The sequence below is a fragment of the Hippoglossus stenolepis genome, chromosome 1 (genome assembly GCF_022539355.2).
Source record: "Hippoglossus stenolepis isolate QCI-W04-F060 chromosome 1, HSTE1.2, whole genome shotgun sequence".
Lineage (NCBI taxonomy): Eukaryota > Metazoa > Chordata > Actinopteri > Pleuronectiformes > Pleuronectidae > Hippoglossus > Hippoglossus stenolepis.
In genome coordinates this window covers 21,788,894-21,811,861 of record NC_061483.1, presented here as the reverse complement: position 1 = coordinate 21,811,861, position 22,968 = coordinate 21,788,894, and the positions used below count along the sequence as shown (strand labels likewise).

General features: G+C 42.5%; 1 protein-coding gene across 1 annotated transcript in view; it reads left to right on the top strand.

Annotated features, from left to right (window-relative positions):
- cd276 (CD276 molecule) overlaps positions 1–22,968 on the top strand; it is a 72,213-nt gene that overhangs the window by 1,578 nt on the left and 47,667 nt on the right. The window contains exons 2-4 of the mRNA XM_035155155.2: positions 7,359–7,454; positions 18,552–18,899; positions 20,448–20,744. Coding sequence (XP_035011046.2) covers positions 7,409–7,454; positions 18,552–18,899; positions 20,448–20,744 — 691 coding nt within the window. The 5' untranslated portion in view covers positions 7,359–7,408. The remainder of the gene's footprint in view (positions 1–7,358; positions 7,455–18,551; positions 18,900–20,447; positions 20,745–22,968) is intronic.

Here is a 22,968-nt window from a genome sequence, read left to right as displayed (position 1 = left end):
GGGACAGAGATGCTGTGCTTCAGCTTGCAGTGAGGATGTCGCCTGTCCTCATGCTGCTCTTATCACATGATAGTGCAGCAGTGCTCTGCTGGCAGGTACAGCTTCCCGTGGGATGTAAGAGGATGTAGTATTTACCACTCTGACAACTTGTATGGGAAACGATCGCTGATACAGCGGAGAGATAATAATATTATCTGACATTGTACAGGATGCTCCGCTGCAAGTTTTCCCGGGGATGTGATTGCTGGTTCATACCCTTATTTCTTATGCTTATTATTTCACAGATAGTGCTGGTACAGATTGTCAAGCTGTCATCATATAAAAGTTACACTAAAGTGGCTGCTGGTGCTTCACATGAGCAGGAGGTTGGAGAATGTGTCACATTAGATACCGATCCTATGCATTTTGCTGCTCTTGAGAAGATGCAGTTGCTTTACAGTTGTCGGCGCCTCACCTAATTATCTGTCAGATAAAACTGTACAGTCTGGTGCTGCCTTCTCGTACCTTATTTTGGATCGCTGTGTGAGGCTGATGCTCGGCCTCGTTTGAACCGTAAATTACAGTTTTCATAGTTTGAATGGAAGTTGGCATTCAAGTTCATAAAACTTCTTGGCCGTAAAGCTTTCTTGAAGTTTATGGAGCTCTTCTCCTCTCAGTTTGTCAAACTAATGTACTGTTTGACTAAGTAATGTACAAATTGGTATGCAGGTACATTTCCCCCCCATGAATAAGGGCTTGGTAAATTTTAAACACTGCTGCCATATGGATTTGAAAGGTTTGCTTTCATCCTGTGACGCAGTTTCCCCCTCGATGGGACTGGTGCCACACAGGTTGGAAATGTGCCCATCATCAAGGGTTGAATGGTTCCCAATGGTTCAAGAAGGTTGGCAACGATGGCGGCCATATGCCAATGAGACGTCTGAGCCCAGGAGGTCAGTCAGATCCATTACATTAATAGTGTTCAAGAATGGCCTTGTCGAGCAGGAGAGGAGACGAGTCCAGCTGTTTGAAAACCACTGTCAAAGATTTCTCAAAGAAAAGAAATGTTTCAGTTGCCAAAGTCAATGTTAATTAATGTTCTGTGATATTTGAAGAATCGTTTGACCTCAATTAGAAGCTTAATAACCCTTAGCACCATGTCAAAATGAAATATACCGGTTATTATGGCTTGAAACCTTAAGAATAGTCACTAACCACTAACTCGACACTGCTGTGACCGTGGTGGATCCAGGATTTGGGCCACAATTTATACAGTGAGGCCAATTATATGTCCAACATCTGTGTACAATTCCTGATTTAATCAGGTGCACATTGAAGTGATTCCTTTGTTTACTGTTAACTCTTTAGCTTTGAGAAATGCCACGTCATTGAATATATTTTGAAAATTGTTTAGGCACATTGTGTTCTTCAAAAGAGCTTAGATCAATTGTCATCTTTATTGTTTGAATAGTTTGTAACTGACAATTTTTTTTAAGACTACTGACAGGGACAGGGGCACTTCAGGGGCCAATCAGATATCAGCTGGAGCCCCACCCAATTTACAAATAAAAGGCCTTAAAAAGTATAACATTTTCTTAACTTCAGATCACACCAAAAGCCACAGCAAAAAGTTCACTCCTCTGTTTGACCATGAAGACGAATTAATAGTTCCGCTATGTGCTGCATCATTTGTCTGTTTCTAGTTAAGTTTTTGTTTTAAACTGTCTGCTTCCTAGTTTGTGAATATGGCAAAATGTAAGTGACTTGGTTATTAAAAACAAAACCTGGAAGTGCTTATGAAGCAAAGAGCGCTGTGTCAAAGTCTCTGGGACTTGGGTCAAGTGGTGGGGTCTAATGGACATAAGGTTGTTTACTTGGAAGATGTATATTTTCAGTTTTGGTCTGTGTTTCCATTTCAAGTTTGATCTTAAAATTAATTTCAAGTTGTATTAAAAAGGTCTTAAATTGAACTTGTTTATATCTGTAGACACCCTGCAAGACATTCAGCTAATGCCCATCATCAATGAGTTCATTAAACTAATCAAAGAGCTGCACATACTTGATGTAACATAGTGATGGATATATTTACTTTTTAAGAAAATATAATCTTCCCCAGTGACAGTTTATGCGTCATTATATTCTTCAGGTTGTGACCTGGTTCGCTTGGTTTGATCTCTGCCACTGAAGTGAATCGTTAAAGCTGAACCGTTAAAGAACGGAAGAACAGAAGCGTGTACATGCTGGCATGGGGCGTTGGTAAAGTACTTGAGTCATTCCGTAAAAAATCCTTTGATGGCTTCTTGGTGTCTGGACAACACAGACAGGGTCAGACTGTGGTTTGGTGTGTTGGCATAGTGCAGTGAATGCTTTACTTATGCACATTTGGAGATTTATTTAAAGATGTGAATTTTTGAATAACTGCAAATTCTCTGAGGGTAAATATCCAGGAGGATTCAGAAGTTTCCAGCATTGTGAGCTGAGCTGGTCTGTAGCAGACCTCATGCCTCCTCCTGAAAGTCCAGAGATCAACTGGTGCTGCTGTTGTGGAAATTTTGTGATGAAGCTGCACTCCTGGCCACATCCTCTCTGCTGAAGCCATAAATGGAGCCTCATGGAAAAAGTTCTGGTTGAGTCATGAGGTGGAGCTCTACATCTTACAGCAATATCAAAATGATTCAGTGGCCATCCACCAAACCACCACAGCTGATGTGCTTCCTCTGCATTTATTTCGATATGACTGAAACGTATAAGAATGCTGAACTTGCAGTTGTGGATTAGTTCAGACACTCTTCTGCTCAGTCTTATGGTTTCATGACATGAGTGGTGAGAGTAACCCAGCGTTCACCCACACATTGATGTTCAAAGCTGTGGTTACTGTAAACAGTGTGCAAAACTGATAGTACCCTTTTCTCTAAATTCAAAATAGTTTCAACAGTGAATGAAAAGAAAGGATGTACAGTATATTACAGGGCTTGTAGAAAACTTAAAATCCTACTCACAACTTGTTTTCAAACCCATCATATTCTCTGCGTAAGTGTTGCCAGTCCAGTGTTGTTATCGATATTTCTTTTTCTTTATGGAGACAAACCAGATTTTATAAAGGAGTTGAGTGTTACGATGCTGAAACGACCAGATTAAGCAGAACCACCATAACAGTCTGACCTTTCAGCTACACTCTGTAAATAATGGTGATAATAATGATGCATTTTTGTTTGTTAATGGCCAAGCTATGGAAAAGTATTAGGGTCAGCAATTTGTAAAAATGTGTGAGGAGGAAGATCTTTTAAAATATTGTGTATTTTGAGAACAAAGTCGAATTAAATCAGAAGAAGCCCAACTCTAGTTCATCAAATCCAGTAACAGGAGCAACTGACATGTAAATGAGTTCTGAAAACCCTGTAGTTTGGATAGAAAACAGTATGAGTCTGTTTACAGTCTGTTTCCTTTACTTGGTAATTGTCCTTTTCCTTGATTGTGACTCTACTTAGTGTTGGCTCCTGCCTACATTATTTGAAATTGTCTGTCTCTGGTGACTCCCAGTGCCAGTAAACACACACACACTAGTAAACACACACACACACACACACACACACACACACACACACACACACACACACACACACACACACACACCTAGTCAGACCTATCAACAGCTTGTGTAGAATAATTTGAAATAATCACATAATAATTATGCATATAGCAGCTATCTTCAGCCATGCTTTACTGTCCCATTGAGAAGTTTATGTTGGTCAATAGTCATGCACACAGCTATTACTGGCTATACAATGATAAAATGTTGTGGTACATTTACTTAATATATACAGTATATCCTCTACATTAGTGCAACAATTGAGTCATAAACACGAAACATAGTAAGGAGGATATACACAAGAAATATTGCACATTGTAAGTATCACTGCAGATTATAGAACTGCAGGTTTTAAAAACATAACTTATATAAATAATAAAGCAGAGGGAAGACATAAAAGCATAAGGAATCATTAAACCATAAAACCATAAGACAATAAGAAATCCTCAAACTGTTAGAAGTCAAACCTGAGAAATCACACAACCATAAGATTATAATGGGATGTAGTCAAGAATTAGCGTGTTGTTTTGTTTTTTATTGGACGTTGGGAGAAAGCGATAGGGGTTACTTTTACACTTGCCAACCCAAAAGAATATTCAGAAAATAAAACATGGATGTGGTCCATCAGGTTTTTATCTGCATATCACATGACAATTCTATCGTTGGTATGAAGGGATGGACGTTCTTTATTTACTACTACTGTCATTATTAATGCCCCTTTTAACTATGTTATCCATTCTCACTTTTACATGGACTGAAAATGTGCCACACTGATGATGCACTCTAGTAGAGATGAAACGTTGTGAAGATTTATATCACGATTATAAAACCAAAGTGATCATTGTTGTCAGTTTTATGGCGGTATTGTTAAATTGTGCTGAAAATTGACACACACACGGTCAAATTATATATTTACTATCAATTAAAATGATGATAATATTTAAAATATTTGTCAGACAGGAGGAGAGAAGGTTGACAACTTATGTTAAAAGCAGATGTTGTCCCCAATTATCAGAGTAAGGACAAAATATCAGTGTTTGATCTGGCAACAGTTGATGCAAGCATGTTCTCATTTGGCCAGAGCACTAGCAGCTCTCTGGTGTTACAACCTTTGTCTGTCCGCGGCTCCTTCCACCATGTTTTTACAACACACAACAAATGCATATTGTTGTTTGGAGACTTGCTAATTTTGCGCAATGCTGGATATTTTTGACCAAATCATCACGGTAATTAATGGTCCAGTTTGTACGATTTAGGTGAACCGGATCTATTGGCAGAAATGAAATGTAAAATAATATAATAATCCTTGTGATGTTTTCACTAGTGTCTTTCATCTAAATTGTACGAATTGTTGTTTCCTTTACCCTAGAATGGGCCCTTTATATTTACATCTGGAGCAGGTCCTCTCTACGGAGGTCGCCATGTTTTTTACAGTAGCCCCAACTGGACAAACTAAACACCTTTTGAGTTTTTATGACAACTGAAGGCTACCACAGGTTCTCTTTTATGTTTGAAATGGGAGGGTGAGGTGAGGGGTATTCAGCTGCAACGTTCAACTTCACCACTAGATGTCACAAAATTCCACACACTGAGCCTTTAAACGGTCCAACTTTCGGTAATTTTACCATTGTATACAGTGAGACTGGTAACAGTTTCATCCCTACGTTTTGGTTCAGCATTTTAAAATGTTAACAAGAACTCAGTACCAACACCAAACCATCTGAGTCCCATTCTCTGAGCAGTCTACTGGGCACACAGGTATAGTCAACATGTCAACATACTGTATATTCCTAACATACTTTTTCAATTGCATTGTCACTGGTGATAACAGATTCACTATTTCTCACCTCTCTGTGTCCAAATATGATTTCCTTTGTTTTATTAACATAAAAAAATGAGTTATAGCTGTTCTTAAAGTTGTCACTCAGTATACATGTTATATAGACACCAGACTTAATAGGAAAAGAGGGACAGAGAGTACAGGAGGACGTGGCAACTCGCCATCAGGAAATGATGTCATGTTAACTCAGTTACTGACGTATAAAAGCTGCTAGATTGTTGCTCACATCCTTTTCTGCTAAAGGCTATGTCTCTTAGCAAAAACCTATAATATAGCTTGTTCTAAGACAATGATTATATCTGGCAGAAATATCCAGTGACTTCAATGACTGTAGAATCTTTCTAGATACATGTACATACAGTGGGATTATACATTTTTTTATTCATAATAAATACCTCATTTGCTTCATAATGCTGAGTGTGTATGTTTTATAATAGGAAACTGCTTCCGTCTCTCTTCCTTTGTTTGTTTTCATCTTCCTCTTTTTCTTTTTGTACCCACCCACTTGCACGTAGTACTCACAGTTTATCCACCTATATTACTTGGAATGAGAAGCCAATGCAGAACACATACAGGAGCTAAAGTCCCCAGCATTTCAACTCTATATTCTGGGGACTAGCTATATATATATACATAAATTATCCTCTACTTTAAAAAAACATCTGTTTATTTCCAGGTTTAACGAAGCAAAAAATATCAAAATTCTATCATCCTAACTTCAAGATAGTTTTTACATAAACAAGGAAATCAGCGATATCTTGCTTTACGTTATTAATCAGTGTGGTAATACAGTTGAATTTACAGACTACATTGTTGTGGTGTAGAGGAAGCTTTGTTTTGTCATCATAGTACATTTCATAACATCTTACATACAAAGTGATGCTTTTCAGCTGCTATTGGTTCTTATATTGTTGATATGATAAATTATTTATAATCAGTGATTGTAGAACAATTGCTTTATATCTTTGGAACAAAGCCTTCAGTATTATCCACAATACACATTCTAGTTTTTGTCTCAGCAAATACAGATACAAATAGTGACCTCCACCAATCTCCGTGAGATAAACATCTCATAAATATTTCATGCACGGTGGTGGAGTGGAAGTAGACGAGGAGAGGATAGTTTTGTCTGTCTCATACTCGCTGTTAAAGTGGTGTTTTCCCCTCTGGAAGGCAGATGGAAGGATTTGGCTCCTTCCTCTTAACTGTGGAAGTCCCCATTTGTCATCATGGGTCCAGTCTCTCTGAAAGAGAAAACCCTTTAGCGGCACAGAGAAAAGACTGAACGAGACACTTTCAGACTTTTAGATTAGTCCCAAGAAATAAATGTAGAATTTCAAACAGTCTTTGGTAACCTTCACAAAGGAGGTTATGTTTTGTTCTACATTTGTGTTTGATAGTTAGCAGGATTATGTAAAAACCACTGCAACGATTTCCATAAAATTTTATGGAGGGACGGGGTATCCCAAAAGGAAGAACCCATACAATTTTGGTGCATATCCAAGAGAAGATTTTTTCACACTTTTTATCACTAGGAGATTGGGCATTTTTCAAAATTGTCCTTGATTTCAAACATCATGCATGTGTAGGGGACATATATACTGTATATATATAGATATAAATGTGTGCAATTTAGTGCAGATCCAAATCTGAATCTAAAATTTGATTATAGTTATGTGGTTTCATAAGGAGACTGTTGGGTGAAGGGCGGAGCTATGGGCTCTACTGAGTGCCATTCTAGCTCATTATACATGTCGGAGAGCCTCGTTGTCTCCAACTACACCCACCAAAGATTCCAACCAAACTAAAACAAAGACATAAAACACGCCCCTGGCTGTTACTGTCTCATTCTAATCACCCTTCTATCCAAACATCTTATTTTGCTGCACTGTTTTCCTCTGTGTTATTACAATGCTCCTTATACATCTGTGCTTTTTTCCCCCCTTGCAGCGCTGTGTCTGAAGAAGTTGACCTGCGGTTTGAATCCCCCCGGGTAGACCATGCTCTCCCTCCTGCTGCCTGTAATGCTAGCCGTCCAAGCTACGGGTGAGTGTCGCCGCCGCTGACCGAGCCCCACCATTAGATCAAAGCCACCACAGTGGGAGGTGCCACTGCCTGTTAAACAATACACCCTGCAGGGCCTATTAGTCATCAACCTTGAAAAGCTTCGCTGTGCAAAACAGACGTTTAAATGAGGCTGGCCAAAAAATAATGTGCCAGTCGTTAGGAAGTTACAAACCTCTGAACCTCTCATCAGTCCAGACGAGTTGACAAAGAGCATAGTCTTATTTATGCTCTGTCTTAGATCCTGTCTAAGGGGCCTAAAAATACATTTTTCACAATACTTCCCTTAACTTTTGTTTTTATAGGGTTACAACTCAGTGATATGGGAGTATGTATTTTTTCCCCTCATAATTGAGCATATAAAACTGAATAGGTTTGACCTTTTCCAGACAGGTGAGGAGTAGAGGCCTCGGGGCGAGGGTGAGGACCTCGGTGGAAAGGGCTGAAAGTGCAGTTTGTCTGCTGTGACTCAGGGAGTGTGTTGAACAAGTCATCCTCTTATATTTATAACACTGGGAAACAGTGTGGCTGTGGTTGATGTTGCAATCGATGATTCATTACTCACACGCTCAAAAGTTTACTTCAGTAAAAATGGTGCTCCGAGAAAAAGAAAACGTGTGTCATCATAAAAAAAGAAACAAATAGTCTGGGCCAGCTTGATAACATCTCACGAGGAAGTAAATAACAGAAGGGAATTGGAGCATGTCAAAGAAGGGATCAGCAGTGCGTATCTTTTAATATCACCCTTTTCCCAGTCGATTTGGGGCTGACATGTTACGTAAATTAAAATCTCATAGCGGCTGATATATCTTTATATTAATGTATAGCCTGAAGCGGAGGGAGAAAGGCTTTATCTCAGTGCCTAAAGCAAAATAGTAAAACATACTTTGGCAAACCCACAAAGTTCTCAAAGAACTTTCATCATCCAAAAGACCATCATTTAAAAAGAGAGCAATTTTTCGCCTGTTCTGCTCTCTGGTTGAGCTGACACAACTTCTATTGGCCATCAGTGGCACATTTCAGTCTTGTCTCAGTGGACCTGAGTGTCTTCAGTGGTTCATTAGGGACCTATTCTCTCCCAGCACAAATGGGCCTGCAGCCTGCTCATTACTGGCTGTGTGGCATCCACCGCCTAACTCGCCCTTCTCACCGGGAGGGAAGAGGAGGAGGAGGAGGAGGAGGTGTCGGGGGCTGATGGAGCTCTTTAACTCATGGGTAATGGCCTATTGTAGCTCACACAATGGATCAGATTCTCTCTGCTAACTTGAGCAATAGGTGATTTAGCTGGAGTCTGTATGTCCACATTGTAACATGATACAAAACACTGCATGACACAACTTAAACTCTTCATATTATTAGGTGCAGCTCTATATGCACTTGACAAATTAAAGTTGGTAAGTTGTTTCTGAAACACTTTCTGATGCCCCTATCCCACTGGTCAAAATCCTAATCCAGCAGACAGCGAGATGAGAGAGCACCTCAGATCTCTGTGCAAACATGGCACGAAGTCCTGTGGCCCTCATAGGACTTCGACAATGATTTCATTTGGATCAAATGTATATTGTATATTTTTTACAATATATTTATATTTGTAAGTAGTAATTATTTGGGTAACTAACCAATGAATGAAAGATCAGGTTGATTGCCTTTCCTGTCATTTTTCTTCATTAGCCATACGGAGAGCCTATAGATGTCTGTAGTGACATGAGCAGCCCTGTGTGTGTGTGTGTGTGTTTGTTACTGTGCATGTCTGTGTTGATATGATCCAGGGTCACTGAGGTCTCCAGGCCACTTGTTGGGATGATTGGCTGTAATCTTCCTCGTATTCAGCCGTGTCATTGCTGACTAACTTCCAGCAAGTTTCCATGTCAGTATAGACACAAAAACCCTTTGTGGTCTCAGTCAAGATGCTTCCCTGCGAGAACAGTATTTATGTAAAGAAAAACAGAGGGACAGCACATGACAACACTGTCATCCCATCACAGTATCATTGTCTCTGCAGCTCCCGAGCTGTAAAATGACTCAGGAGTCTGATGATGGATCATTCCCAGTGAAACCTCATCCTGATGTTACACATAAGCACTGCACAGCTGTGCTGTCGCTCCAGCTGCGAAGAAGGTTTTCGATGAGGGGTTGTTGTGTGTGGTTATATTTGCTATTGAGGTGGCAGGTAATGTGGAAAGTTACAACACCAACCAACTGTGGCTTTGGCTTTTGACCCTTTACTGTTTGATTACAACAGCTTAAGTATAGCTCATAATAACCTTTGTTGGAATAAAAGGTTGTTAAAAGGATAGAAGGCATTTTTCCAGTTTTTATTGACATTTAACCAAGTGAATAACCTTAAATGGTACAAAGGTTAAGTAGTAAACTCACCAACATTGAAAAAATTAAATATCACCAAAAACTGAAACATCCTGTTAATAAAATAGAAAACAATTTTCTCTCCTGTGCTAATGGAAGTAAGTGAAGCCTTGAAAGCTTAAACAGACAGTGCAACAGTTTCGCTTGAGCACAATCCCTCTCTCTGTGCAAATGCAATTTTGAACAAATTGTGTTACTGAACTTCCAGATGCATTTTTAGGACAACACTGTACAGCAGGAAGTAAATGAACACATCATTGAGCTGTTTTGAGTTGGACAGGACAGAGGGAGAAAGCAAGTTATGATAAAAGATACTTAATTCATCCCTCAAGGAGGAAAGTGACACACAAGCAGGACCAGTTGCCTACGTACACAACTTCTGAAGGAAACTGAATGTCACCTAAACACTTCGGACAGGCAGCAGACAAGAGATAATCACACATGTCTCAAGGCAAAACATGTGGAAAGTGGAAAGAACAGCAGCACATTTTCCATCAAAGTGACATCAACATATTCATAAATAGTTCAACAATAACTTCCCATGACTGTTCCCATGACTGTATAAAATCTCCAATTGTTCCGTTTTTATGCTTAAATTTCATGAACACCGAGACATTGAATATGTTAACTGAAATAACAGCTGGTAAAATGGAGGTGTACCAAAAACATTTGACCGGTAGTGTGTATGTACAGTTACAACTGAGCTACAACAGTAGCTGAGTGCAGCAACATCCTTGGCTCACAGCATACAGCTGTGTCAGCCAGTGGCAGAGCTAACAGGAGGCCGTCTGGCTAATTGCTTGTTGTTGTCATGCTCTGTGTTCAGTTAGTGCAGCCGCTCGGCTGCCAGGGCTCACCGTGTGCAGCTCTTAGCTCCCAAACACTGAAAAAGAATAGTATTCATGCAAATGCAGGAATGGAAAACTGACCTGATTTCTCTGTCAATGACGGGAGCTGTAAGGTAATTCAAATTAATTTGCATAATTGCATAGATTGCATCTAGTGTGGTAGTCGGCAGGCGAACATACTGGCAGAGCCCTGGAGCGTGAAACTAGCCTGCTCATGGCTGCATCTCTGGTGTACTTTTTAAAGGTCTGCTAACTATGAATGTCCTTCCTGTCCTCCTTTTCTTTTCACAGCAATTGATTCTGCAGTGAGGGGACACTTTAGCCTGTGCAGAAATTCAATTTAGGGTTATTACCCCGTATCAGTGATGTTCTTGCTAATTTGATTGCGTCCAGTGAAGTATCCTTTTAAAAACAATCGAGGACGGGCTCAACAAAGATTGGTTTCGCCACAATGCATACATAATGACCGGTCTCTGTTGGCTCGCCTCCGTCTCACCGTTTCCCGACTCATCTTTTCTCACAGGCCGCTCATTGAAACAGAGTGCATTACCCAACAAGCACCTCATGATTATTTCAACAAGTCCTAAAAAGCCTGCCCTGTGGGATTGTTAAAAAATTGATATGGGTAATATGCAGAGATAGCGTTTCTGCAGGGGCAGAGGGGCCTGGAGGCATGTGTTGGTCTGCTGTGTGTCTAGTGGACTGTGATGAATGGGTTGAGCGGATGCTGATCTGTGCTTGGAAAGCATCACAGCGACTGTTTGTTGCTGAGGAAGCACCTCGGCAGCTGACACAGGGAGACACCTACTTCCAGGAGGTTGCCTCTGTGAAGTGTCTGCGGGGATGTCAGGCACGTGGGCTCTGACATCCAGACAACATACAGCTGGTGACAAACTGACCCGTGCGTAACCTCGCATCGTCCTGGGGTTTGAAACTATGACTCAGCAAAAGATATGAACCTGTTTAAGAGCTGAAACTCTGCCTCATCTGAGGGATCTGGAAAATCCCTCTGTGCCACTCCGTCTTCCTCATCGTCTCTTTCTGGCTCCTATGTAATGACGGCCTTATATACATCTCAATGTAGCCTGTCTTTACTAGAAATTAGCTGCACTCACATCAGATCTAATCCTGTGACCCTCCTGCTACATTGAGCTACTCCCTCGTCCGCCTTCCAAGCTCCTCTCCATCCATCCTCAGCCTCCCGCTCATCAAACGCTCTCTGTCTCTCAGGCTCGTAAGCCAGAGGCGCGCCCTTATCTGCTCGCTGTTCTTCAGCCAGCACTATTATCTGAGTGCAGGAGCCCATTAACAGGTTATTGACGGCATATGAGATGGCATACATCTCTGAAGGAAGCAAGACAGAGAGGGGAGACAAAATAGAGAAGTGTGTGTGTGTGTTCCCACCTTGGTATATGACACTGCTGAAAATAAGCAAGTCCTTGTCTTGCCTATCTGCCATCACCTGCATCTGTCACCGAGCGAGGGTACTCGCACCCGGCGATGACTTCCTGGAGCAAAGATGGGAAAGGAAGAGATTATGTTTAGAGCTTAATGTTGAAAGTGACCCCTCTACACTGCAGAAGGCTTTAAATCGCTCTTAATCTCATCCATATTGTGCCTCTTTCACCGAAAGGCCATTTGAAAACCACTGCCCAAGACAAAGACTTTTCAGATGTGTAATTTCCCACCAATTCATGTGCGCACACACACACACACACACACACACACACACACACACACACACACACACACACACACAGCCATCGCTTCTTTCTTATTTTTCAGATGCTGATTTTTTTTCTGGAATGGGAGCATTATGGACATTTGCATCTGCTCCTGACAGCATGAAATCAAAAGCTAGCTCTCCCTTCAGACGCTCTATCATAAGAATAATCGGTATGAAAAGACTCACACTTCCTTTGAGCAGAAGACTTTGATGTTCAGGTGCAAAATTGTCCACGTTAAAAAAAATGTCTTGTGCTGCAGTCACATTTTGCAACAGAGGGGGGCAGTGTTGTAAAAGTAGATTTCTCCAGCTTGTCTCCTTGCCCAACTAAAACCTGCTGTCATTGCGGTCTGTTGGTATTGCACCTGTTTACCTTGCTGTGTCAATATTGCTCCTGCAATTTGCCCTCCAGTGCAGCTGTTTGATTTTTCTTATGTATGAAATCATATATATATATTAACGTTTCCTCCCACGTGCCATATGTTGCAGCAGAGCCTCAGACACACCCATGAAACAGTGTAGTTACTGTGTTGAACGGATGGCTCCACTGGTGGAGTGGTGTGAATAGCTGGGCTCAGTTATTGAACTGTCGCCATTATCACCTTTATGAAGAAAGACTGTGAGAAAGCCATCTTTGTGTGGCTGGCTGGTATTGAACCGAGTCAAGTATAAGGGAAGTTGTGTTGTTCAATTAGCAGGAAGGTACTGGAGTGTGTACGCGTTTGTGCATGTGTGTGTGTGTATACTATTGGCCTTTGACTAACAGATGGAGTTAATCTGAGGTCGGTGAGTCGTGGAAAAAATGCAGATAGTTATAGAAATTATAAAATTTTACCATGAGGTGTGTTTGTCATTTGTTTGTGTGTGTGTGTGTGTGTCTTTGCTGGTGATGCTGATGTGAACCTCTCTGCTCCATGGCAGCTTTGTAACAGCATCTCCATTGTAGTGTCAGCACCTCGTGTCCAAGTCTCCGACAGAGTGTTGCTGTGGAGCTGTCAGCAGTCAAGCAGGTGTGGAATATCAATGGGGTTGTCTGGCCTTTCCTATGAAATTGCGTGTGTGTGTGATTGGTGTGTGTGTGTGTGTGTGTGTGTGTGTGTGTGTGTGTGTGTGTGTGTGTGTGTGTGTGTGTGTGTGTGTGTGTGTGTGTGTGTGCGTGTGCGTGTGTGTGTGTAAGACTTTGATACCAATTCCATTTAAACTGCTTATTGATGACAACAAGACTTTGATATTTATTTCAACTCATCACCTGTTTCTACACAAAGATCTCATGCAAAACCATTCATCTCTTCTTATTAAGTCGATAAATGTCAGGAGTTTGATGAAATAACAGCGATGAAATCACACAGAACTGATCATGTCAGGCATTAGCATGATTAGTAGTTTTTTTTTCCCTCAGAAGGGAAACGCTGATAAAATTTTGCAATGATCATCTGTTTGATACCTCTGGAGCGGGTCGTGGCTCAGGTTGGGCTTATTTCGATGGATATAAATTAGTGATGATCAAAAGAGTGATTCCAGCCTCTGAGAAAGACACAGCGGTGCTATTTCTCAATTCTCCCTCAAGTTCTCACCATTAAATTGCTTTAATTTGAGTATCATCCCCCTCACTCTTTGTAGATGCAAAATGTGTCTGTAGAAAGTTTGATTTGATTTCACTTCGTAGAAAAATAACAAGCGATAATAGAAAAGTCTTGCAGCATCATCTACTTTGTCTGCTGTGGATCAGTATTCTCAGTATGTTCCAAAGAGTCTTATTTTTGCCAAAACTCTGCCCAATGCACAATTTCTATTTCAGTTCTCTAAACTGTTCCCAAACAATAGTTAGTTTGGAAAGTAAAAAGAATTCTTAAAAGGAAAATTGTTGGCCAACTCCATAAGTAATTATAAGTTATTATATTATAAGTTATAATAGTGTTTTTACCAGTAAATAGACAGATCAACATTTACTTTGTTTCATTATCAAAATATGTGATATATGTATAAACACCTATGACAATGGTATTGTTTAAGTGAACTCTCCTCTTTTTGATTTGTCATGGACACACTCGTGATTAACAACACCATTTATGTTGATGAGTCTATGCCACGAGTGCTGGTCGATATTTATTAATATTGAACGTGACCAAATCGCACCAAATTTGACTCTGCACTTTCTTGTGCACATGACGTGTGGAGGCAATAAGACGGTTCTAGAGACATGTGCTCCATGTACAGACAGATTGATTGAGATTTCTGGAATTAGTAGATGCATTTTCTCCTTTAAGACCACCAGAAACACTAGAGGCACCTGTGTTTGTATTCTTTTCTCACATTTGAGTTTATTTAGTTGTAAAGCTAACACAGATATGATTCATTTCATTTCATGTGCACATCACAATCAGATGGGACTGACCGGTGAATGATAATAACTGCAACCCATTTACCTGATTTCGTTCTGCAAGTACAGGTGGATGTGTGCATGTGCGCTCATTTATTGTATCTGTGGATCTGCCAGGGGGGATGTGAAATATCTTATTTTATTTAACAACTTTGATTTTATTTAACAACTGTGTCAGGCATCATCGTGCATGCCCCCTCTCTATGACGGCTGCGATCCTCCTATTTGCTGTCTGTTTACATCCCACGCTGTCTCTCAGTGTCCCACTCACACGCCTCATGTGCCCAGCTAGCCTCAGTTCCCCATTCTGAAAATCTCTGGGTCTCCAGCAGCACCACTGCCTTGCACACCAGGGGGAGCACAAGGCAGGAGGAGGTGTCGATATTGACAAGGTGGTGAGTAGTCTTGAAAATAGAGTGGAGAGCGCTATGAAGATCACTTGCAACCTTTCCTATAGCCCGCACTGTGCCTTGCTGCCGAGCAGGGGCCCGTTGCCAGCGCTCGCAAAGGCTGTAATGAGTTTATTTCATGTCAGCTGTGAAAGTGCCCGTCTCTGTCTCGCAAGCACTCAAACAGAGCTGAGGCCCATAAACACAAAGTGCAGTGTGTAAATCCCCACAGCCTGACGTCTCCCAGCCTGCCCTCTACGGCTCCTGAGCACCTCTTTATCGAGAGAGGGAAGGGAGAGGCGAGATCCCCACTTACCCCCTGAGAGGACACCACGGGGCCTGGGCTACGAGGCACGGCCCAGGCCTCCCACCAAAGACCTCTTACTCTATAATCTTTAACCTCCACTACTTAGACACTCGCCTCTTTGGGGAAAACATGTTTTTTTTCCAGGTCGAGAGGAGACCCAGGGGTAGACGGTGAAGCGGCCAGCTATTGTGCAAAACTTGCTGTTTGTTGTAAGCAGCACCAGATCAAAAACAGCCAAGTGCGCAGTGATTCACTTTGGCTCGTGGAATGTCACCTCTGACGAATAGGACATCAGATGTGCCTTTTTCCATGACGTCAGCCAGCCTCCTGTCCAGTCCTCTCAACTCCATGTGATGCAAAACGCTCCCCTTGTGTTCTCTCTCCCACAGCGGCCGGTGTGTCTCCACATACATGTGTCGAGCTGCGTCCTCACAGGGCCCGGGAGCGATGCGGGGTCACTGGTTAAAGGGGCAATGAGTGAAAGATGTAGAATGGATGTATAACACAAAAAGGAGTTTCTATCACGGTTTCCTCTCTGACACGGCTTTGGTCCGTCTTGAGGGATTAGTGTGCGATGCTCCACCGCAGCCTCTTCCTTGGTTTGTCTCCAGATGTTATCTTTAGGTGTGAGCTCGACGCCGGGCCGTCTTCCTCCCTCCTCCGTTTCCCTCTCTCTCCCATCCCCCTTCCTGTATGAACTCAGTGGTGTGAGTCATCCTAGGCTGCTCGGGGAGCGATTTAATTGCTCTCTCTCCTCCTCCTTCAAAAATGCACGTCTCAGAGAGAGGGCTGTCACTGACCCTCCACTCCTACAAAAAAAAAGGAACAAAAAACAGCCGACCTATTCATTACCACGAAGGTTGGGCCACCTCCAAAGACGGCCAAAATACACACTCCAGATATTTGCTCCATTATCCCCACTGAGGGCGGCACAATACCGCCTGCCTTTGCCATGCTTTGGCCTGATAACCTCCTCTGTATTGTTTGCCATGCTGTCGCGCTACTGGCTGAATGTTGGCAGAATATGGGGGTGATAGAAAAACCCCCACAGCAGCAGCAGCAGAGCTTTTGTAATCACAGTAAAAGAAGGAAAAAAAAAACCTCTGCTATTTTCACCACAGGGGGTCGGAGAATTGTTGTGTTTGGCACTTGGTCGGTTTAGAGACTTTGATTTGTTCCAGGTCAGGACGTGTAATGCCAACCCATGAACCCATGACATGAAAAGTGGACTGTGAAAGCAAAACAAGCAGTTTTTGTTTTCCAGTTTTTATGCTTTTTCTTGTATTTCTTTGAAAACATATTTTCATTTATTTTTATTTCATCATATTTTTTTACATTTATTCGAAGTCGAATCTCTTTATATTATTTATTTTTGCAATATTGAAGAAGGAAATAATTTATATTTTGTATTTATTAATTTATTATATTTCTTATTTGTTTTACATTTTATTATTTTAAGTATATAATTATTTGATTAAAAAAATTTGGTGAAAAACACATTTGTTTTTAGTGACCAATCCAGATCCCAAAACCTAAGAACCTCACAGTGAATTGGTGCATTCCCCCTGTCCCATTGCCCTGCACTTCTGAGTTTAGGCAGTAGGTGGCACTGTTCCTACAGATGAGCAGGTTCTGTGTGTGTGTGTGTGTGTGTGTGTGTGTGTGTGTGTGTGTGTGTGTGTGTGTGTGTGTGTGTGTGTGTGTGTGTGTGTGTGTGTGTGTGTGTGTGTGTGTGTGTGTGTGTGTGTGTGTGTGTGTGTGTGTGTGTGTGTGAGTGAGTATGATGATGATGATGATGGAGGCTACCTTGCTGGGATTGGCTGAATATGATTGCAAATAGGTCTGCCTCGACTTAGCAATGCCCATCCATACGTGCGCCCTCGCAGATGAAAGACGTGTTTGTTGTTAATGGGCGAAGTAATTTTGGCCCCTCTGCTGCTCAGTCACATCTCCTTCATGGCAAAGTGATTCCACATTGATGCTGGGCCGTGTGATAGACAGAGCTCAAAAGGGGTGAGGAGGCTAAAATGCCACTGTGATTATAACAATTAGAGGGGCTGAGCGTAAAGCAGAGTGTATTGCTCCAGGGCTCCGAGTGGCTCTTTTTATTTTCCTCCCCTGTGATGCCGATGAGTGTCTCCGACTTGTATAACAGCAGACAGGGATCAATGGATAATGCTGACTTTCGAGATGACTATAGATGTACTCTGGACTGCCTGAGATGGCTACTAATCCAGGATGATTATGCAGTGTACTCTTTGCTCTTGGCCTAGTCTAGACAAACAATACACACACACACACATATACACTCACATATATATTAATATACATCTTACAGGTGCGCTGAAAAGTCAGCAGCTTCTGAGTAGAATTGTCACTTTTCATCCCCACAACAACACACACACACACTCAGGAGTCTTGCTGCAGTTATTCTCCGCCCCACCAGCTTTTTATTTTTTTTATATTTAACTAACGATTGAACTAAAGCTGTACAGATGTTGTTGCTTCCATCTCTGAGTTTCAGCACGCTGAGCCATCGCCAGGAGGCAAAGCCTATAGGAACACAAACAAAGTCCTCGTGCTTACCTCCAGATCCCTCCTCTTCTTCTACCCTCTCGCCTTCATCCCGTCTCACTTCTCCTGCCATGCTGCACAAACAAAGTGGATGTTTCCGAAGCACTAGCTGCATACATTTCTAAATGCTGCATTGATTTCTCTTTCAAAGACATTCGAGTAGGTGTCTGGTACATTACACACAAATTAATGCTGTTATTCAGTGAATACTGTATGTTTTCATGAAACCTGGGACATGTTTTGACTTACCTTGGTGACAAATGGGTTATGTTTGGCAAAGAAGATTGACAAAGCAAGTCCTCTGAGTTTAGATGTTTGCAGGGAAGATGTTGCATTTTTTTCTTTTGTTGACAGCTTACCTGATATCCTCCAGCATAAAGGAAAACATCACTCTAAGTAGAGAAAAACACTATATCTTATTTTTCCCTTTCATTTCAAGGATTTTGACTATTTTCTGACATCACTCATGTGCAACGTCTCCTGTCTTGTAGCTGTGATGGAAGTACAAGTCCCAGAGCAGCCAGTGGTGGCGCTGCACGGCAGGGACGCCGTACTCAACTGCTCCTTCAGCCACGCCAGCCCCTACAACCTGTCCGATCTGAGCATCTTCTGGCAGCTGACAGACACCAAACGCAACGTGCACGGGTTCACGGGACAGGACCAGCTGGTGGACCAGGCCGAGCGCTTCGCCAACCGCACCAGCCTGTTCCCCTCCCAGCTGGGCCTGGGCAACGCTTCGCTCCTGCTGAGCAGGGTGGTGGTGGCGGATGAAGGCAGCTACACCTGCTTCGTCAGGGTGCAGGACTACGGCAGTGCTTCTCTGCTGCTGCAGGTGGCCGGTGAGTCAAGAGCTGTATAGAAACAAACAGATGAAAATGCACATGGACTGTTATAGGCAGTTGCACGCAGAAAATAGACGCGTGCACAAAAAACACACTCAACTAACCAATGAAAGGGCTGAGATTAAGCTTCAGCCAGACATTCTATACACCACATTACATCTGCTACGTTTACATTAGCATTAAGTCCCATTCTTATCTTATCTTATCTTAATAGTTTCCCTCAACACTTTGAAATTGATTGTGTTGAAAGATATTTGACCCCAGTGCTTATCCACACATATACACTAATAGTACGCAGTAAAATATGTCGTACGTTGGCTAATGTAGACTGTGATTTAGGATCATTTCTCCTCACAGGATGTAAGCAGGTGATAAACAGTCTCCTCAGGGCTGCTGAGCAGTGTTTTTGGTCAATAAGCGCTGATTGTGGTCTCTGTCATGGTCAATATGTGCTGACTTTGATTATTAGCTGTTGTTACGGTCAATCCGCTATCGCTAACATCTTCTCTGCTGAGCGACTACATCCCCACCTTCACAGCTGAGAGCCTTTTATTTATTTATAATGATACTGTGTGCCTTTCTGTCTCACATTTCTATATCTGTTGTGAGATGGTTGCAGTATTCTCCAAGGATGGATGTGCGTTAGGCGGCGTTAATGAATAATATTTGTTTTCTCCGGGCCTGGGGGAGGGAGAACAATGACTCCAACAGTGACAAATTGGCTAAAATTGAATACATTAGATTTATATGTTTTATTTTTAGCGAGCATTTACAGCGCACACTGAAGACTTCCTATTTGCTGTATGGTGGGAGAAAATGAAAGGAGCCCTCCATGGAAATCTGCCTGTCAGTGAAATGGACATTTGAAAGTTAGTGTGTACCGTGCTAAAGCTGTCTTTGTGTTGAGAGCCCACTTTTCCAAAAGCAGCTCAGACAAATTTATCTCATCTGGCTCTCCGCTCCACCCCATTGTTTGCTGTGCCCTGATTGGCTCTGGCTCTGGCAACACAAAAGCCTCCTTCCCCGCCACCTCTGTCCTCGTGTTCTCGCTCTGGGGAAATGAGAGGTGTGATGTCGGCCTCGGCTGACGATTCCCCACTCACCTCCGTCCCTCCACGCCTTTCTACATGCCATAGGCTGAGTTGTCCCAAATCTCTGTGCATGCCAGTTTTCTCTGAGGCCTGTCCACCTCCGCCCCCTCGACTGGCAGTGTGTTTCCTTTCCGGGAGTGGCTCAGTGCTTTGGGCTGTGTGGAGGGTGCAGGGATGCAGCGGCTTCAGGATGTTCCAGTGATGCTGTCTGTGTCTGTGGGATCGTAACCACTGTGTTATGCTAAGCTCCCTAAGTATAATTAAGAATTTAATGGGAATCATGTCAAACAGTTCCCAGGGTGACTCGCTGCAGAGAATCTAACTAAATTCAGTCTGTATCTACTGCTCTCCTCTCCCCCTTCTTATACCTTTTTTTTCTCCTCCGCCCCTCCCCTCCTGAATCCTCACCCACCGATCTCCTCCTCTCTTTGTGTACAACTCCTCTTTCTCTCAGCCCCCTACTCCAAGCCTGTGGTGACTCTGCAGCCGGAATCCAACCTGCGGCCAGGTGACGAGGTGGCCCTGACTTGCGTGGCCTACGGTGGTTTTCCTGAGGCCGGTGTGATATGGCAGGACGGGCGTGGGCACAACCTGACGGATAATATCACTACTTCAGTGGTGGCCAATGAGGAAGGGCTGTTCACCATGACCAGTATGCTGTTGGTTGTACTGGAGCCCAATAGTACCTACAGCTGCCAACTGATCAATCCACTACTGGGCGAGGAGGGCTTTGCGTTTGTCACAATCACAGGTGGGTGTGGGTCTTCATCTCTCTTTATCAATGAATTTGAGCTCTTTTAAATAGTGTTGTCAACTCCAATCCAGTGGAAAGTAAAAGGGCTGAAATTCACTTCAGAGTAGTCTGATCAGTCATGCATAAGTTTCTCTTTATGTTGAATGTTTTCAGATCTCTCTGTGTGGAGTTTCCATGTTCTCACTGTGTCTTTGTTGGTTTTCTCCGTTTTCCTCCCACAGTCCAAAGACATGTAGATTGTGGTTAAGTTGACTCTAAATTGCCCGTAGTAGTGAATGAGTGTGAATTGTCTCTGTTTGTTGACTTGACTGGCGAAACCTTTCCAGGGTGTACCCACCTCTCGCCCAATGTCAGGTGGGATTGGCTCCAGCTCCCCCTGCCACCCTCAGAGGATAGGCTGTATAGATGATGGATGGATGTTTGTCATGAATCAATCTTGTCATTTGATTTTCACTTTGTTAACTTCTCTTTGTCTTTCTAAGTCTTACAGTGTTTCTGTGGCAGCCTGCCTTTTTCTAATTTGTTCCACCACAGTTTCATAATGAACAAAAAAGGTTTTTACACTCATCACTATAACACACGGGATCTCTACTCACTCACTGGCGCACTACCACATCCTCTTGCTACTACAAGCTACCGTGGTCCATAACGTTTTTACCATTCACGTTGACAGTCAGACCGCATAGTTTCAGCTCAAGTTGTGGCAAGCAATGCAGGTCTTTCTTTCAAGCGACAACTTATCTTTCTCTCTTCTTTGTTTCTATCCTTCAGTCTGTGTATCTGTCACTCAGGGATCTGATGCACGTGAGAGTAATCTTGGTGCGCCCTCATGTGCACCCTGTTACCACCATAGTTTGAATGTTTCCTGCTTAAAGTAAAAGTCCAGCTCCAAAGAAATGAATGAGAAATAATGAAATGTACAACATGGGTAAAACAGTAATAAACGATGTTGAAGTGCTTGGTTTCCCAGTGGTAATCTGCAGGAAATGTGCAAACTAAGAAGTAGAATGAGATGTTTGCCTTGCTTTGATTGATGTACTCATGAGTGTGCGACAGCCCCTAAGTGATAGATCTAATGGTCCCCTGAACCCCAGCCACCACCCATGTCCCACTGGCCCTGCTGGTGTACTATATGTGTTAAGTGCAAGGAGAGTGCCATGTAAGGTGGGCCAAGGCAGGGTCTCTAATGGGAGCAGCACTGTGTAAAATGGCTCATAAATAAGTTGAGGTTGCCCTAGCCTGCTCTCTGGGCTGGAGCTGGTGCTGGAGCAGGGGCTGTTTGAGGCGGAGGTCAAGGCAGAGGTCAGGGTGCTGCTCCACTGGGCTGGGAAATGACTGTGCTGTCTGGAAACGGGACGGCCGATTGGCAGGGTTCAGGCTTGCTGGACGGCCGACGGAGGGTGGCCTTTCAAACGGTTTGGTCGGCCACCTTCGAAACAGCACAGATAAACACACGGTGAGATGCAACAGTGTTGAAATCGTCTGTGACTATGCTAGTGACTGCTATTTCCTCTCCCGCCTCGCTGGATTGACGCACTATTACAGGTTTGTTCAAAACAGACATGATTGCTTTATTACCTTTCATGTCAGGTTTTTTTTTTGGTCTCCCTTATTTCCTGTCTAGTGAGATTTATTTTTAAAAGAAAAATGATTGAAGTGTCTGGATTGGTGATTTAGATTGCCATGTATTTTTTTTAATCTTTTTTCAAGTGAAGTGATGTGAAACAGCAACAAAGATATTTCCATGTTTTCCTTTTCTTCACTGGCAGTGATTCACCAGCAGTACAAAGAGAGTTAGTGGACTGGTAGCTTGCATTGTCACCACCAATCCTCTCTGTTTAACTTTAGAGCATATACTGTATATATAGATGGACGGCCTAACTCCATTTTCTCCCAATATCTAGATTTGAAGCCAAAATATTACGGATACTAACTCTGCCCTCTTGTGTATTTGAAGCCAGAGTCTGCTCAGCAGTGATCAGATGATGCAGCCGCAGTATCGAGATTCCAACGATATACGTGTTCAACCTATCATGAGACAGTCTCAGCTGTCAATCATGACATTTCATCCCACTTTTTAGCAACAAATAACTAATTAAAACCAATCTTAAAGGATATTTGAATCCTAGAACAAACAGTGTTATAAGAACTACCTAAAATGACAGAAATTTATTTAACATGGACTTTGACTTTTTAGTTTGGTCTTTGCCCCATCCATTAA